Source organism: Tursiops truncatus, chromosome 10 (assembly GCF_011762595.2).
Source record: "Tursiops truncatus isolate mTurTru1 chromosome 10, mTurTru1.mat.Y, whole genome shotgun sequence".
NCBI classification, from domain to species: domain Eukaryota; kingdom Metazoa; phylum Chordata; class Mammalia; order Artiodactyla; family Delphinidae; genus Tursiops; species Tursiops truncatus.
Genome location: NC_047043.1, coordinates 38294857 through 38312674, shown reverse-complemented (window position 1 = coordinate 38312674; position 17818 = coordinate 38294857). Strand labels below are relative to the sequence as shown.

Sequence of the window (17818 nt, the reverse complement as noted above, 5' to 3'; positions counted from 1 at the left end):
AAACCCTCCCCTCTGAGTCGTCCACAGGCTTCCAGCTGGAATTAATCTGTCTCTTTTATGCCTTCATTACTGTAGAATTTTATGCTGGCACCTCCGTAATGGGGTATTTACCATGCTCTGCCTTACATTCTAATTATTTAGATGCAAATTCCTCTCTGCTACCTAATTATGAGCTCTAAAAGAGAAACTATGTCATCTTTGAATTCCCACATCCTTTAAGTTCCTGGCACACAGCGCAAAATGAATGTCAAACTCATTAAAAATTGAATCTATGGTTATACAGAAACACACAATTAATTCCACATCTTAACTTCACCGACGTGGGAGTATCTCATTTATAATAATTTCAACTGCAAATTGTTTGAAGCGCTGGGTGCCTTGAGTAGGCTCCCCAAGGTCTGATTTCAGGACTTCACCAAGGACTGGAGGATGGTATGTTAGACGGCGGCACCTACTGGTAAAGGGTAGCATTACAGCTTGGGTCCGCCAGAGAGCAGCAACCGAATTTCTCAGTCAGCCCCAGCAGGACCAGACCAGGATGTGGAGGGGCGGGTGAGGGCAGAAGAGGACTAGAATGAGTTCCGCTCTCTCCTCAGTAGCCCTTAGGCCTGAGTCAAGGTCAGGGCTTGTTCTCCTTCAGAGCACTGAAGCCTCCTGCAGACCAATTTTTGCAAGACCGGGGCGAGACACCAAGGAATCCCAACCTGGCTGATGCCCCTTAGCTTTGCCGAGCCAGCTCGGCGGATGCCTAGGACAGAGAAGTGGTGGCATGAAGAAGGGAGAGCCTCTTAACAAATAAGGGAGGCAAACTTTTGTCAGGGTATCAACACTCAGCATAAGCACAGAGCTGGCAAGGATTCCAAGCCCTTCCTTGTTACGGGTTTTCAGCTTCTTCTAAAAGGATTCTCAGTCCTGTAAGGGCCCTCCTTGGAAAATATAATAGAGGCTATTGGGGGAACTGAGTTTTATTTTACAGCAATTCACTTTATGAGTTGGTTCATGAGTACCTTGAACTTTGCCCCAATACCTCCACTCATCCTTTCTTTAATCCAGGATACCCATAGGAATTATAGTGTTAGTTGGAGAGGTCCCCCTCCATCTCTCCATCTTTTCCTCTGGGGAGGGAACCCAGTGGGGATCTGGGGAGGAGAGCTATAAAGTTAGGCAGTTCAGTGAGTGTTCCCATAGCCCCTCCTTTGCCACACCTTTGTTAAGGCTTCAGCTGATAAGTAACGTTTCAACTCACAAAGGACTAATCCTACCACCCCCTCTTACAGGGATATTTATATTTGGAACCCAAGAAACACAAGTTTAGCTCAAAGGAGTTTATCTTCTAATGATGGGATTTGAAGCATCAGTATGAAAGATCTTTGATGAAGGGGTAGAGATGATGAGGGTTCTGCCTCCTGAGTCTGCTTCTCCAAGGTTCAGATGGGGAACTCACCTGTGTACCTCGTCTCATCCACTTTGGTCCCAGGCCTCTGGGATCATTGATTCTCTCCCCAGTTTCTTGCCTCTGGCCGCTCTATCCAGACTGCCATCATCCAGTTCTCCAAAACTTGAGGAGGTCTTGAGCTCTGACTTGGAAGATTCCAGCCCTGACTCTTTGTCTTCCAGAATCTCAGAGTCTCTGGCCAGAAGAGTCCCCTCCTAGGTCCCCTGCATCTTTGTGATCTCTCTTCAGCCTGGCATCTCCACACTGCCCCTGGTTTCCACGTTGCCCCTCCATTTAACACCCTTTTCTGCCACCAGTCCTTTAGGCAACCCAACTCAGGCTGGTGGGAGGCAGGAAGACAGGTCAGGGATGCTCGACCTCTCCTTGGGATGGATTCCCATGAGCTCACCATTCCTTCACTCATTCATTCAGTGAACATTCACTGAGCAACTATGTGCCAGGCATATGCTTGGGCTGGGGATACAGTGGTGACCACCATGGGTCCTGCCCTCAAATGTTTGCCAGACTAGTGAAAGGAAACAGAGCATCATAGCACAGCACAGCACAGCCAGAGCCGTCACAGGGGTAGGTTTCAAGGACCACTGAGTGCCAAGCCTGTGGGGGCAGTAATAAGACTTCATAAACAAGGTACATTTAAGCTGGATCTTGAAGGGTAGTAGTGGTTTTCCAGCTGGCAAGAACATGTGCCAGGCATGGCATGGCTTGGGTGTACTGGTGGTGAGATCAGAAGAGAGACATGAAATGTCATTGGAGAGGAGCATTCAGGACTGGTACAGAGGGCCATGTATGTCACCTTAAGGAGCTGGAACTTAACCCTGTCAGACAGTGGTCCACGGGAGACACACTGAGTGCCTGGACTGAGGCAGCAGCAAGGGGAGTGGTGAGGGGATGGAGAGTGGAGGGGAGGCGTGAGATCGAGGGAGGTTTCAGAAGTTTCACCCTCAGGACCTGTTGACCTGTTAGATGGGGAAGGAGGAGAGAGTCTTTTCAGATTCTGAGCAATCCAGCTGGGGCTGCTGAGTGGGTTATGGGGCTGTTAACCTCAAGGTGGAGATCAGGAAGAGGACAGGTCAGGGGAAAGTGTTGAGAGGGACAATGTTTGGTTGGGGGTCGGTTCAACTTGAGGTCTTGAGAAATACCAATAGAAATATCTAGAAGTGGGCAAAAATACAGGATGAGTTAGAGATACAGATCTGAAAATTGGACGTATAGAATTAGAGCTAGAAGGAAAGTTGGGGCTAGGGATATACATTTGGGAGTCATCAGCACATTGGTGATAGTTGGAGCCATAATGCCCCACAATGTGGGGCAAACCGTGCACCTACTTTGTGCTGGACCTTCCACACGACCTATCAGTAACCCTCAAACAACCTGCAAGGTCAGAATTTTATCCTCCCATTTTCTAGATGAGGAACTTGAAGCTCAGAGAGGTAAAGAAACTTACTCAAACTCACTCATTGTTGGGGATGGGATTTAAACTTAGAACCATCTGACCACAAAACCAATATTCTTTCCTCCACCCTTGCTATCCCTGGGTTAGAGTCCCTGGGAAGGTCACGTAGTGTAAGAAGGGAAAAGAGCCAAGCTAGAAGCACTTAAGAGGCCAGTGGAGGGAGAGTGGCTGGCAGGATATTGGGGGAAAGAAAGGATTCCAAGAAGGGAAATGTTCAGAGGCATCTAATGATGCAGAGAGGTCAGGCTAGATAAGGACCGGCGGGCAGCCCCAGATATGGAGATGGGGAAGTCGGCAGAGACCTAACAGAGGGGTGTTAGAGTGGGCCTGGGCCGGATTGCACAAGGGCGAGGGGTGAAGGAAGCAGGGGAGATGGAGAGCAGGAGTCCTCCTCCTAGAAGTTCAGGAGACTGGAAGGACAAGAGGCAGCAGAGTCTAGGGAAGTTTGTTGTTGCTGCTGTGGGATGATGCAGGTTACACTGTGTTTACAGGAGGAGAAGGAGATGAGGTGAGGGATTCAGGAGAGGGAGGGGGTAACTGACAGTATCAGCTCCCTGTAGGGGCAAGAGGGGTTGGGGTCCTTGCCCATGTATGTGGGACTGACCTTAGACAAAAAAAGGGACCCCTCTCCCAGCAGTGGAGGGAGAGGGGGACAGGAGTTAGGAAGTTCATGCCACATCACTTCTGGCTTCTCAATGAAACAGGAGTTGAGAGCACTGACTGGAGAAGTAAGGGGGCCGAGGTTGGTGGAGGGGAATCCAAAGTTTGGAAGAGCAGCTGTGTAGAAGGTGACAGAGGAAAGGCTCAGGGCAGTTTGGAGACCAGCCCTGTGATGTGGAGAAGTCTGGAACCACACATCAGTGTTCATGCCAATTGGCAGGTTGGAGATTTTTGTTTCCTTCATGGAAGCAGCCAGGGAGCAGGTGGGGAGGAAGCAGGTGGCAAAGCGACTCAGGTGTGGGGGTGGGCAGGGAGGAAGGGCTGGGCGGACACCAGGATGAGGGGCCAAGGAGGCTGCCCAAGTAGGGAGGCTGGAACAGGTGTGGGCTGTTCGGACCAGGCTACCCCCCTTCCCCACCAGGTCCTGGCAGGACTGCCGGCAGACCTCTCCACAAAGACAAGACCAAGGGCCTTGGAAAAAGTTACTCCTGGAATCCCAGGGCCGGAATAGACTTTGGGAGAGAGTTACTTCCAATCTTCAGCTTATCTGGCCAAATGGCTGCTCAGCCATCCTGGACAGGTGGGAAACAAGGACCAACCAGAGTCAAGCTGTCCACTGACCTAGCATATGCTCCGCCCTTCTTTCGTCTATTTCTTTTATTGTTGTTGTTGTTGTTCTGACTATTCTCTTTTTCTCTCCATCTGTCAATCACTGATTTTTGTTTATATTTCTATCTTGTCCATCTCTTTCTAAGTGTCATCAAGATTCATCTCAAGGGCTTCCCTGATGGCGCAGTGGTTGAGAGTCCGCCTGCCGATGCAGGGGACACGGGTTCGTGCCCCGGTCCGGGAGGATCCCACATGCCGCGGAGCGGCTGGGCCTGTGAGCCATGGCCGCTGAGCCTGCGCGTCCGGAGCCTGTGCTCCGCAACAGAAGAGGCCAAAACAGTGAGAGGCCCGCGTACCGCAAAAAAAAAAAAAAAAAAATTCACCTCAAATCCCTCCTAATGTCCACAGAGCCTTCTTGGATGATCGACTCCTGTTTCCTCTGACTTTCTCCGGCACTCTGTCTGGATTCCTTGATGTTGCATTCAGATGTTGTTTTGCATATACAAATCTTGCCTTCCTGGTAAGACTCAGGGCATTTGGGGGATTTTTCTTGTGATGTGAAGGTCTGAAATCATACACTGGTGCTGATACACCTCTTTGATCAGGGATCACATTTTCTATTTCTTTTGTACACTCTAGGGGGCCTAGGACAGTGTGTGTTGGGGGGGAGGATATGAGACAAGTACCATATGCCTCTTGACAGAAGGATTCGTGACTGATCAAATCATCAGGAAAAGGGAGAACTGGAAGGGAGACTGGCAGCTCTGGGGTACTGACTAAGGAGCACTGACCCAGGAGTCAGAAGTCAGGGGAGACATGCATTCTGCTTCTAGCTTTGCCTCTTTAATATGTTGTGTGACCGAGGGCAGTCATGTGACCTCTCATCATTAGACAAGTTGATGGCTAAAGTCTTCTGAAATTTTACTCCTGTATGAGCCTCCAGAGTAAGGGTACTGTCCTCTTACCTCTTGTGTGTGAAGGGGCTGGTCTGCCCCAAATGATTAAACTGTAACGGTAGCAAGAATATACTGGTTCTCTGTGTTTTCAGAGGAGGCAGAATAGAGAATGGAGAGGGTATACACATTTCAGAGCCAAGCCTGGGCCCCAAGTCCTGGCTTTGTCCCTTCTTAGTCGGTCATCTGGGCAGGTTGACCTTACTTTAGCCTCAGTTTTCCCAACAACAAAATGAGGATAACAGTTCTTGCCTGATCAGCTAGTGGTGGAGTGCCTGGCACAGAGAAAAGCACTGAGTAAATGGTAGCATGAGCTCTAATTTGTGTCTCAGTGTGTCTGTGCCTTCTTAAGGCAGGGTAGGAGGTGCAAGGTGGTTCGGAAAGAGGGGTTCCGGAGCTACTCTACCTGGTAGGTAAGTTTCCTTCCAACTTTCCAATTTGGAAGTGCTGCTGACAAGGGCAGTGTGCTGGAATGCATGGCATTTTTGGAAACTTTTCAGTAGGAATGTGTGACAGACAGGAAGCTGTGGAGGGTGGTGAGGCTCGAGCCCAGTTAGCCGCACTCATACCCAGCTGCGTCAAACTCTGGCCTGGGACAAGACTGCTCCTTCCCAGGCACTACTATACCTTTACTATCAAACACTTGTGGCCTTTGTTCCTTCTGAGAAGTAGTGGAAATAGCAACAGTAGCCACCACCTATTGAATGCCTACTATGTGCCAGGGCTTTTCCATTCATTATCTCATTTAATTAACACCATAACCCTATGAGGTTTTTATTCCTTTTGTCATAAGAGAAAACTGAAGCTCACTGGGACTGAGTAATTTATCAGAGTCACACAACTGAGATTTGAACTGCAGTTTTATTTTACTCTAAGGCCCATGTAGTTAAACAGTGATTTATGCCTCACTTATGAGGTTGTATGAGCCTACCCATTTTCTAGATGAGAAAGCTGAGGCTCAGAGAAATGAAATAAATCACCCAAAATAGAACTTGGGGTAGTGTTGAACTTGGGGTAGTGTTGTTTCAATATGTACATGTTCTCCGTTAAGACTATAATTTCCTGTCAAGATAGAAGCACTGGCTTCATTTTACAGATGGGGAAGCTCAGGAGCAGAGAGAAAAAGCAAAGCCTCATGGAAGGAGAGTTGGCAGGGGAGGTGAAGTCCCTGAATGTGACAGAGCCCTGGCAGAGGTGTCCTTACAAGCAGGATCAGAATCAAGATGTATTGGCCATGGGCCCCCCAACCCCATCCTCTCTCTAGACATTTGCAAGAGAAATTAGAACCAAGTGAACATCAGAGGTCTCCCTGAAGGAAAGTAAAGCCCCAGAGCAAAGTGCCGCCTGAGGTGAGTGTGGGAGGCCTAGAGAACGCAGGGATATTTTGCCCCCGCCAGTATGGCATGTGCTGCTGCTTTTGTAGTAGCGCTTGCACGAGCCATCTCATTATTCCTTCCTTGTCATCTTCCTGAGTCCCTATCTGGTTGTGAGTCCCTGCAGAAGTGAACAGGGCATAGGGCAATGTGACTCGCACCCCAATTCACAGTACCCTGGTGATATAAGACTGTTTCTGCTCCTATAGAATCCTCTGAAGGGCTGAGGGTACCAGATTGGATGGTGGGGAGCTGGGCAGGGAACTGCCTCTTCTGCCCAGATGTGGAGAAAACTCACCTTCCTAGAGGAGCAGAGGAGACGAACAGAGGAAAATGAGGGGATAAAAGGAAACTAGAGTCAAAGACACTGAGCCTCCCAGAGATACAGTGGCTAAGGTGAGGCCCACCACTCTCCCGCCACCACTCCCCACCAAGCCAGGTCAATGTCCACATTCAGAGGACCAGGAAATCATGCTGAACTGGAGAGAAGGTCTGAGTTAACCTGTTAATCAGCCCATACGGAATCCTCAATGCCCACCTCACCTGTGGTTTAGAGGGTGGGCAGGAGCCCTCCTCCCTAGGGACCCAGAGGACCTCACACCAGTGTCCAAAGCAAGGCAGAGACAAAGCAAGCACAGTGCAATCTCCCTTCCCTGCCTTGGGGGAGCTAATCAGGCTCTGTGCCCCCATGTTGATCTGGCACCGTCTGGCAACCTCCAATTCTTTTTCTTTCTTTCTTTTTAACCACTTTCCTGTTTGGGGCAGAGAGGATGGCAGGTTTGCACTTGTCCTCTAGCCCTACACATAATTGGTGACAGCAGGCAAAACTGCTTCAAGGGGAGGGGTTTGCCAATGTAATGAAGGAGGGAGGGAGTCCTAGAGTGACAGGGCTGAAAGGGACTTCAGAGATCATCTGACCCAACCTTTTGTGGCCTCCACACCATTCCCATGGTCTATGTGCTCCCATCCCAACCGTCATCTCTCATGCCATGCAGTGGTTCCCAAGGCCTCCTTCCCCAGGCTTCTTAAGGGCACTGTCTCCTTCCCATCACTGAGCTAACCTGCCATCTTGTTTTCTAGATGACACGGAGGCCCACTGAGGTGTGACTTGCCCAAAGGTAATCTTTGTCCCGGGATAGAACCAGGACGAGAAACCCAGATGCCCAAGTCTGTTTGCATCCTCCTACTTTTCCACTCGATCGCTAGGGCAGGAAGGGCTCAGTTCTTCTCCCTGGGGGTTAAGGAAGCTTCTGACAAAGCAGAGCTGTCACCCCAGCTGATGTGGGCTGTCAGTGTCAAGGGTCTAAGAACTGAGTTATTTTCAGGGGGAGCCCGGTCATTGTCCCTTCCTCCTGGGTACCCTGAGGGCTCTCTGAGGTTAGTCTGTGTCCCAAAGTTCTCTTCCCTGCAGAAGACTGGCTCTGAAGCATAAGTAGCTGGCTGGGGCCTGGCAGTCTCATTCTGACCAAAGCTCCATACTCCAAGAAAGCTCTCACCACCTTTCAAGAGGTCCTTCATCTTTCCGCTAGAATGGAAGGAGAGAAGATGCAGAGCTGGTAAATGCGTCAGGAGGTGTTGTCCACGGTTCAGGGACACTGCTCCTTTGGCACACTTTGCCCCTATTTTTAAAAATATCGTTTATCTTTCCTTTTCTGCTCCTGCAAGTTGGAAGGATGAAGGCTTAAGAATGTTCTGGTGGGGACCACATCTTGAAGGTGGGAGGGCAGGTATGGAGGAGAATGTTGTGCCTATCTTTGGGTCTCTGTGTTTACACACATAGGCAGATTTCTGCGTGTTAGCCTTTGCCCCTGTGCTAAGCGCATGTGACTGTTTTTTATACATAAACCCAGGTCTGTGCGGGTAGGGTGCCGGGTGGGCTCTCTCCGAGGCCTTAACTGCAAGGGAGTCTGCCCTGGAGCTGGCAGTTTCAGCTGGGGAAAGGCTACTTTCTTCTTGGTCCTCAATTAAAGTGGACTCGGCACTACGAATTGGGGACTGAGTCCTGAGGGTGTGGGGTCTGTGGTGGAGGTGCGAGTTGGGAGGGCGTAACTCGACCCGCTGTCGGAGCCGCTCTCAGTTTTTCGAGGTCCCGTGTGGCTGTGTCCCGCGTGTCGGGCTGTGCCGGCGAGCGAGCCTGAGTGCCCGTCCGGTCTAGCCCAGCCTCCCCGACACCCTTCACTCTCTTTGTCTCCTGTTGTAGGTGTGAGTGCAAACCTGCGTCGCACAGCCCTCATCGCGTGCGAGCGCGGGGGCGCACCCTAGCTCCCCCACTCTTTCCGCCGGTAGACAGGACGAGCCGGAGCCGGGTGCTGTTTGGTCTGGAGCCGAGCGGTGCTTGCATTGATCCATTGATTGTGCGCGGTCTGCGCCTGACCTCCCTGCTCCCGGGGAAGCCGTCTCCATGGAGACCGGGCCCGCTCCCCCAGCGCCGGATTGTAAATTCCTGCAGGCAGCGGCCCGGCAGCCTGGGGAGGGGGCCGCCGCGCCCGGGCGCGCAGGGGGAGCGGCCGCCGCGCCGAGGCCCCATTTGAAAGAAAAAAGGGCACGGAAAAGGAGGTGGTGGAGGAGGAGGGGGAGGAGGAAGAAAACGAAAAGGAGCGAGGAGAGGAGGAGAAAGAGGAGGAGGAGGAGAAAGGCGAAGAAAAAGAGACGGAGCCTGAGAGAAGGAGAAAGAGCGAGGGAGGAAGAAAGAGAGGCAGAAAGGGCGTGTTTCTGGCGCTGCGTTTCCCCTCCCCTTTCTCAGGTCCCTCGCTCGGGCTCTGCGCGCTCTCCGCTGCAGCTCTCTCCAGACGAAGCTGGGAATTGGGTGGGATTATACGGAGCAGCCCCGCCGCCGCCGCTAGCGGAGCCGGGCTTGGAGAGGGCGGGGGCTCCCCTCCGTCAGCGGCGCCGGGCGCCCCCAGCCTCGTCCCGCTCTCCGCCTCGCTCTCCCCGGCGTCGGGCCGGGAGAAGCCGGCAGCATCGGGAGCCTCTCGCCAAGGGCGCCGCGGTCCGCGCCCCGCGCCCGCACCCCCCGGCCCGGCCCCGGCGGGGCACCCCCTCCCCTTCCCCCTCCGGCGCGAGGGGGCCCGGCCCGCTTCCGCCCTCCCCGGGCCGCGAGACCGGCCCCGGCCGCCCGGCCGCCCGTAGCTTCAGCCATGGGCTCGGGACGCGTGCCCGGGCTCTGCCTGCTAGTCCTGCTGGTCCACGCCCGCGCCGCCCAGCACAGCAAAGCCGTGCAAGGTAAGGAAGGAGGGGCGCGCGGGCGCCGGGCTGCCTGGGCTGCAGGGCCCGAGGGCGGGGGCGCGATTTCCGAGGGGCAGGGCAGGTGCTGGGAGGCGTGCTGCTGTCAGGAGCGGGCACTGTGCACCCGCACTCCTCGGCTGGGGGCCTGACCTCTGGGCGCTGCGCCCCAGGCGAAAGGCTGGAGGAGCCAGGGGCGGTGCGGGTGAGTGAGAAGTTTGGGGAGCCCTGGGCAGAAGTGACCACGCATCTCAGAATTCTGCCTGACTTCATTCTCACCCCAGCATCTTCCAAAGACTTCTTGTCCTCCAGAAGTATGAGAGAGAATCTTCTCTCCTCTCGAACATTGTCAGAAAACTTAAGTTCTGGCCTGGACAGACTGAAAGAATGAAAACTTTTTCAGCCATGCTATATTTCTTCCCCTCGCCCCCAGTCTTCAAAGTTAGACAGAAATTTCGAAGTTGTCTTATCAGAAAAATGTTAAACAAAGATAGGATCTTTTAAGGAAAACCAAAAAACCAACTGTCTCCCTCTGGATGGTAGGGGGCTGAAGAAGAGAAGAAAATTTCTGTGACTCTGGCTCCCGGCAAGAATGTCGCATTTCTGCCTGTTTGGGGGGAAATCTCTTTCGTCTTGCATGGCTTTCATTTCTTATCATAATATTTATTTATTAAGGCCTTGGGTTTCCAATTCCATTTAAATCCAGGTCAGAATTGCATTAAAATAACAAAGTAAAATTCCAGGCTGGGGAGCTCTGACAGATCCCTCTAGGAATTAGAGAGAGACAGGGAGGCCCTCCCGCCCCCATCCCTGACCCCAGGCTCATTGCCTGGCCAGTCCCAAGGCTGTGCTGGCAGAAACCAGGCTGGTGGGCTACAGTTCTCTTGGGGACAGACTCCCCTCCCCCTTGACCTCCTGCTGCACCCTTCCCCCATCGAGTCCTCACCCAGGAAGAGATTTATATGGACAAAAAGAAAATTCCTCATGCCACAGCTTTGCCCAGGAGAATATGATTCTGCCTATTGTCCTAGGGGCTTCTTGAAGCCAAGTTGGGGTGTGGAGGTGGCTGGGCCACCAGGGAAAGTTGAACTTGGGAGTTGGGGAAGTCTGAGTCTCTGGCAGTCGGGTCGCTGTGTCCTGGAGTCTGAGCACTTGGCTCGTAAGCTGCTCTGTGTCCTCGATGGGCTCCCACTCTCTTAAAAGGAAGGTGCTATATCAGTGTCATCCTTTTCTCCCCAAGCACTGCCTCTCCAACTACCCCCTTCCTCCTCCAACCTGTCCTTTAACAGAACCCAAACACTAGAGACCCTTGGCTGTCAAATACCAGACCCCACCCCCACCCCTTCCAACCCCAAACTGCCTCTTCTCTAGTCCTCGTTCCAGACAGCCCACTACCACTGCCACCCCCAGGCTGGGAGTAGCCCCTCTCCCACTGTGGATTTGCTTGTGTTTTCATAAACAAAGGTGGTTTTTGTAGTGCATGCTGACTTACTCATAACATGGAATTAGCTAGGGAGTTTAGTCTGAAGGAAGGAACAGATTTCATGCAGTAATCTGGAGACGAGATAAGGGCCTCTTTCAAGTTGAAGCCAGTGTCTGTAGTGGCCTAGTGAGGCCGGGGCCAAACGGAGGAGCAAGCAGTATATTCAGGGGGGGTTTGTGGGGCAGATGGAGACTCCGAGAAGGGACAGGTGCCGTCAAGCCAAGGCTTTCAAGCCTGAGAGATCAACCTATCCTTCAGGGACAGAGGGACTCAGAATCTCTCGGAGGTACTTCAGGGCTCCCTCTTGCATTTCATCCCGCTGCTGCTGTGGGAAACGCAGCCAGAGCGGAGGCCCTGCCCTCAAGGAGCTTACAGACTATAGTTTTGCCCACTGCTTATCTCACATTTGAGCCACTGGGCTGCAGTTAGCTTCACATCTTCCTTCTGATCCCTGAGTCTGGCTGGGCGTAGATTCCAAGCCTGTTGTTTCAGCTACCTTTAACCCTACTATTCAGGAAATTTATCAACCTGGTCTTCTAGAGTTGCCTCACAACAGGTTTGCTGGTATAGGGGGACATCTCTGGTCCCAAATCTACAGGCCAATATTGCAGGAAGGACAAGTATTGACCGGGCAGGGTCATAGACGGTGCTGTGGACATTCCTTGCTCTCAGACATATCTCCAGGGTATCACCAGTGCCAGAAGGTGTGCTTTGAATGCCACATGCTTTTAAATGAAGCTCTAGCAAGTCTTTAAAATACAAATAACCTTGGCAAGTATCTTGCCAAGAGTTACTATAGCACGGGGTATATCTGGGCCTCTGTCCCTTTTCTCCAGAGATTCACCAGGGGAGAACCAAAGTGGTGTGGAATGGAGAGGAGGGGAGGGACACAGAAGGGAACCCTGAGTATGCAGGTGTGTGTGTGTGTGTGTGTGTGTGTGTGTGTGTGTGAGGTTTACCATGATCACCCACAGGTGACATAGCTGGTGTATGTCTCTGTTGTGAGTTAGTTGTTAAGCATGTATACAGATGTTTTAGTGTCTTTGAGAACTGTGTGTGTGACTGGGAATGAGTGAGCATGAGGGTACATGATTTTGAGTGTTTTTCAAGTGCCTGTCTGTGTATTTTAAAGTAGACAGACTGGATAACCAGGATAATTGTTAACTTAAAAGCATTAATTTGCTTTGTTTTTTTTTGAGGGGGGGTGGTGGTGTGCAGCAGTGGTTAAAAAGACCTAATCCTTGCATGGGGCTCAGGTTACAGCTGAATGAAAAGGTCTCCTGGCCTCCTGGGGAAAACTTGTCCCCAGGGCCGGCTGGGAGAGCCAGCCTGGCCATTTAGTTTACCTGGTTGTTTCCTCTCCTCATTAGGGATAGAATTTTGATAAAGTCGTATATTTAGAGCTTCCAAGTAACACCATCCCTGGGACTGAGAGCGTTCATCTGGCAGCAGACAGTGTCTCTCTGTCTCGATGCGTCTCTCCGGGTCTCTGTCTGGGTGTATGTGTGTGTCTCTCTCTCTTTCCCCCACGCCTCTCTTCCTCTTTAATGTGGCTGTTTCCTCTCCTCCCCGCTTCCCTGGGCTCCTGTGGCCGGCTCTTACAGTGAGGGGACTGTTCCTCCTAGCCCCTCCCTCCAAAATATGAAATGAAAACCATAACGGTGTCAGCGGGTGAGGGTGGCCCCGTGGGCAGCCGGCTATTGCCCGTGCCCCATCCAGGCCACACTGGGGAGAGAGAGGGAGAGGCAGCCTTCACTCTTGCAGCCTGATCTTCCCTTTAAGCCTGACCCCCACCCCTCATTTTTCCAGAAGGGTGGAGAGGTGGGGGTGGACTGCTTAGAAATTCCTCAGGAATCCCTTTGACCTCCCTTCTCTCAGTGACATGTCCTCTAAGGGGGTGGGGAAAGCCTGGAGCCAGGGGAGAACTTTTCCCCTTCTCACCCTTCATCTCCCGAGTCTCTGCAGGGTGGAATGAGAGAGAGGGGACTAGAAGACACCGAGGCCAGAATTCCTACAGGCAGAGAACGAAGAAAGTTATCAGCACCCCTAAATGAGACTGTTTCCTGAAACCTTCAGGAATCCGAGCACATGAGAACCGGTTTGAGATGTAAGCGGCTGGGACCTGTTGTAAAAGGAGCCGGCCCTGGGTGTGAGTTTGGGAATGCGCGGTGTGCACTCACTGGGGCGTGTGAGCGTGCGTGTGCATGACTCAGGGTGTGTGAGTGTGTGTCTGTGCTCTGGTGAGAGGGAAAAGGAAGCAGGCAACGTGCATTTTGTTTTCATTGGAGAAGTAAAGAAGTGGAATGGCTAGGTCCCGAGCCTTGAACTGAGCATGGGGGAAGGGAATGGATGGCTTCAGACCGTCTTGAGAAGATGGAGGTAAAGAGCTTGCTGCCTGAACTAACCCCAGTCCCTACCCCCGGCTCTGGTCCCTGCGTGTCAGGGTGTGGGCCTCCTTTGACGTCCCATACCCCTAGCACATGACCACTCATAAGAAAGAGTCCCTGTCAGGGCTGGAAACTGCAGAGTTACTCTGAGGCTGGCGGTACCCACAAGAGGCCCAGACCTGGGGACAGCTTCTTCAGGCTCAGTTATTAGACAGGAGTCTGGAAACAGAGGGGCTGCCGGTCCTTGGGGGGAAAAGTGATACAGCTGCCAACCCAGGGATGTTTGAGGGGTAGAGGAGCCAGCTGCCTGCACGAAGTGGGAACGTGGACCCTCCCCTCCTCGTCCCCTTTGGCCCCTCTGTCACCAGACTGGCCACTCTCTTCTTTTCATGCCCACATACTGCTAGCCCCAAATGGCACAGGGTGGGAAGTATGGTAGGTACCAGTGGCTTTAGGTAAATGCAGAGCCCGAGGGTTGGGGCCTCTGAGGAAATAACTGAAATTCTCTTCCTCACTTACGAAATGGACGAGAGTATCAGTAGGGTCCCTTTCGGCGCTGAGATTATGCATCTCTTCAAAATCCTTCCTGCTGAAGGTGGAAGACACCATAGCAAGCCCCAGTCCTGCAGCGGGGGCTCCCCAGGCTTCTCGCCTGAATCTCATGCCTTTTTCTCCCTGGGCCCTGCTTCACTCTCTCCTGCCCGAGTCTATGTCATGTGGCTACTCTTCTTTTGTTCACCCCCACCCCCACTTTCCTGGGGCCTCACATACCTGATAGCTCTTACCGTGTCCTTAAGTGGGGTATTTGCCCCTGGAAACAGCCCCCGCAGGACACGTGTGTGTTTCTGTGTGTGCGAAGGTACGTGTATCCAACTGCATTGGGAAGTAGAGCTGAAATGTTTGTGTCCTGGGAACTGAGTACTCTCTGGGCAAGGCCCCAGGGCCCCAGTTCTTGCCCCACACCATATAGTCTCAGTTTCGAAGACTAGCTCTCTCTATTGTGCTCCAACCTAGACATCTCCCCTTTTCAGACCAAGGCACCGTCTTGTAGTTGCCATTGGATTTTGCAATTTGGCCCTACAGGCAGAATGATGCCCCTTAAATAGGGTGTGGTGGCCCTCACTCTTACCTATGGTTTCCCTGTGGCTAAAACCATAGCCCTAGAGATCTGTGGGGTTTGGATGTCAGATCCTCAGGCCAGGGGCTATCTGCCTCTGGTCACTGATGGTAACAGCTGAGGACAGACCTGGGCAGGAGCTGCTGGGCTGGAGAGAAGATCCAGAATAAGGAAACAGATCTAAGGAATCCCTCGGAGAGGGTGGAGTGTCAGGATATGTGGGCTTGGGGGGAGCTGGGAGAAGGGGGGCGCTTAAAGGGTAGACCCTGGGGAGCAGGTTTACAGAGAGGACGTTTTTACAAGTTTCTAATTATATTTATTTGGAGTTTTCCTCTGGCGGTTTGAAGCTGTTAACAGCAGGAACCTGTATCCCTGGTGTTTGTTTTTGTTTCTAACCAGCTGCTTCGCCCAGCCTAGTGAATCCAAGGGCAGGAGACACCTGCCCGCTGCTGCACTGCCCACCCCTTCCTCACTGGAACTCTGTCTGCTCCCACCATGGTGCAACCACCCTCCTTCGCGGCCCACACACAGCCCTGCCCTCCTCCCTGCTGCCCCCATGCCCAAAGCCTGGGAGCATCTGTATGCCTACTGCTGACTTACTCCCAGGAACATCCGAATGTCAGTTCCAGGCCATTCCGTGGTTCCATAGTGGACGCTTGCTTCATGCTGAACTAAGTGCTGAGTCGGGGTGGGGAATGGGCGGGGGGGGGGGGGGTGCGATGACAGCTAAGGCATGATTCCTCCCTCATACGTTTATAAAATACATTGTATACTGAGAGAGCACCAGACTGGGAGTCAGAAAACCTGTGTCCTGGCTGTGCACTAGCTGTTTTCTCTTTCCCAAGATACTGTCTCTGGGCGTGTTCCTCATCGATTCAGTGAGAGACAGGACTGTTTGAGAACCACATGAAATGGCCTACATGAAAGAACTTTGCGTGCTTAACGGAATTATACATCATCTGACATCATCACTGTTTATCTTGTTATTTTTTCCCATCAATTTGGAGAGAGAAGACTGATCATCATGAAAAGGGAATGTGTCTCAGCCCACGGCCTGACTCCCTCTCCGGTATTCTGTTCTTGCCTCCCCACTGCCACTACCCTCTACCCTACCCATCCTCTAAACACCTCTGACTCAGGGTTGTTGGTTTAGTCCACACTGAAAGGGAGAAAATTCTTGTCCATTTAGGGGTACATTCAAATAAGCAAGGAGCTGGATTAGGAATAAGATAGGACACTGTCAAGTTCAGCCCTGCACCTCTCCAGTCACCAAGCACCAACTGCTTTTCCTGGCTCTTCAGTTGAGCAGGCTAAGCTTGTAGGAGAGGGAAGCGTACTTTTTTAAAAAGAACAAAACACTCTGTCTCCTCTCCTTAGGGTCGTCTGTGTGGTTTCCTGGACTCTCTCCAAGCCTGTTCATCCCTGACTAGGCTTTGTCCAGGCTGAGGATGGGCCCAGGCTCCAGCTGAGGTCACAGCCCAGTTCCAAATTGGGAAGACAGCCTGAGAAGCCGGAGCTGGGATGCCAGGCTCCAGCATGTGCACATACGGGTACCTGCATATGAGCAGATATGCACATATGCAGGTACACATACGTGCACATGCTGCAGGTTAGGGTGTCATGGCCAAAACCTGAGCTGGTTCTACTCTGGATGTTACTTGGATGTGGGAGGCAACATGGAAGAAAGGAGAGGGGAACTGACCAGGAGCAGCAATGGAACGTTGGCCCCTGGTGTCCTGTCGAGAAGGTGTTAGCACTGAGGCTGGGGGACGTCTATCTGACAAGGATACTCTGAAGAGATGCCTGAGTAGTCCCAAATAGCATCTGAAGACCCTGAGGACCTGTGTATTCTATAGGATTCCCTCTTATACTAGATTTGTTGGTCCCATCTCTTCTGGCTTCAGCATGACCAAATAGATGTCTTTAAGTGGGTATCTTACCATTTCTGAGTTACCAGTCTCCCTACCCTTAACTTAAAACTAAATTTCTTGGGACTGTCTTCTACCCAGAACAGTTGTGGGGTTACAGGAGAGAAAAGAAGCTTTTTCTCTGCAGTAACACAGAACAGAAAGGATGCCACAGTATGGACCTCATCCCCTCACCCACCAACCCGTCCATCTATCCATGCATCCATCCATGCATCTGTTTAGCAAATATTTACTAAATGCTTTTAATATATTAGTCTGTCTTGATGAACTGGTTTGCAAGGCAGAAATAGAGACACAGATAGAGAACAAACGTATGGACACCAAGGGGGGAAGCGCGGGGACGGGGGGGCGTGTGTGGGATGAACTGGGAGATTGGGATTGACATATATACACTAATATGTATAAAATAGATAACTAATAAGAACCTGCTGTATAGCACAAGGAATTCCACTTCTCTGTACAGTAGAAACTAACACAACATTGTAAAACAACTATACCCCAATTAAAAAAAAAAGTATACATATATATACATATATATTAGTCTGTCTTGTTCGCTGATGAATGCCCAGCGCCTAGCACAGTGCTTGGCATGTTGCAAATGCTCAATAACTGTTTGTTGAATGAATATGCTCAACTCTATTCTAGCTGCTGTACAGGTTTCAAAGATTCAGAAGCCATGGCCTCAGGGAGCTCAGAGCTTCCATAGGAAGATAATACACAGGAACCAAAAGTTAAATAATGGTGTAAGGTAGCATGTAAGAGGCATCACAAGATAGCGATTGGTCAGAGGATGAGAGAACCTGACAGTAAATCCTTCGGAGTTAAAGAGAAAGAGTAAATTAGAGAAAGCTGCACCAGTCAAAGGTAGCTTCCCAGCAGTGGCACCTACACTCGGTCGTCAATGATGGGTGAGGCATTTCAAGAGAGAAAAATAGAGGAATGAGGTAGACACAGCAAACATCCTGGGCTATCCTGGCTGGGCAAGAAGGATGCCACAGCCATGTGGGCACATGAAGACACCAAGCAGGCTCCTTTGGACCTTTGCATTGGGCCCAGCAAATTTTTCCACAACTACCCCCAGCCCCTCTGAGTAGTACCGTGACAACTGTAGTAACGTCAAGATGGGGTAGACTCTACCTACGGGCATCTGCTTCTCTGCAGCCTGCATTCCTGCTCA

The 17818-nt window shown here is 51.7% G+C and overlaps 1 protein-coding gene across 1 annotated transcript in view; it reads left to right on the top strand.

Moving 5' to 3' along the window:
- The first annotated feature begins 9271 nt into the window (after positions 1 to 9271).
- The window catches only part of SCUBE3 (signal peptide, CUB domain and EGF like domain containing 3), a 33765-nt gene continuing 25218 nt past the window's right edge, over positions 9272 to 17818 (top strand). The window contains exon 1 of the mRNA XM_073810835.1: positions 9272 to 9726. Coding sequence (XP_073666936.1) covers positions 9642 to 9726 — 85 coding nt within the window. The 5' untranslated portion in view covers positions 9272 to 9641. The remainder of the gene's footprint in view (positions 9727 to 17818) is intronic.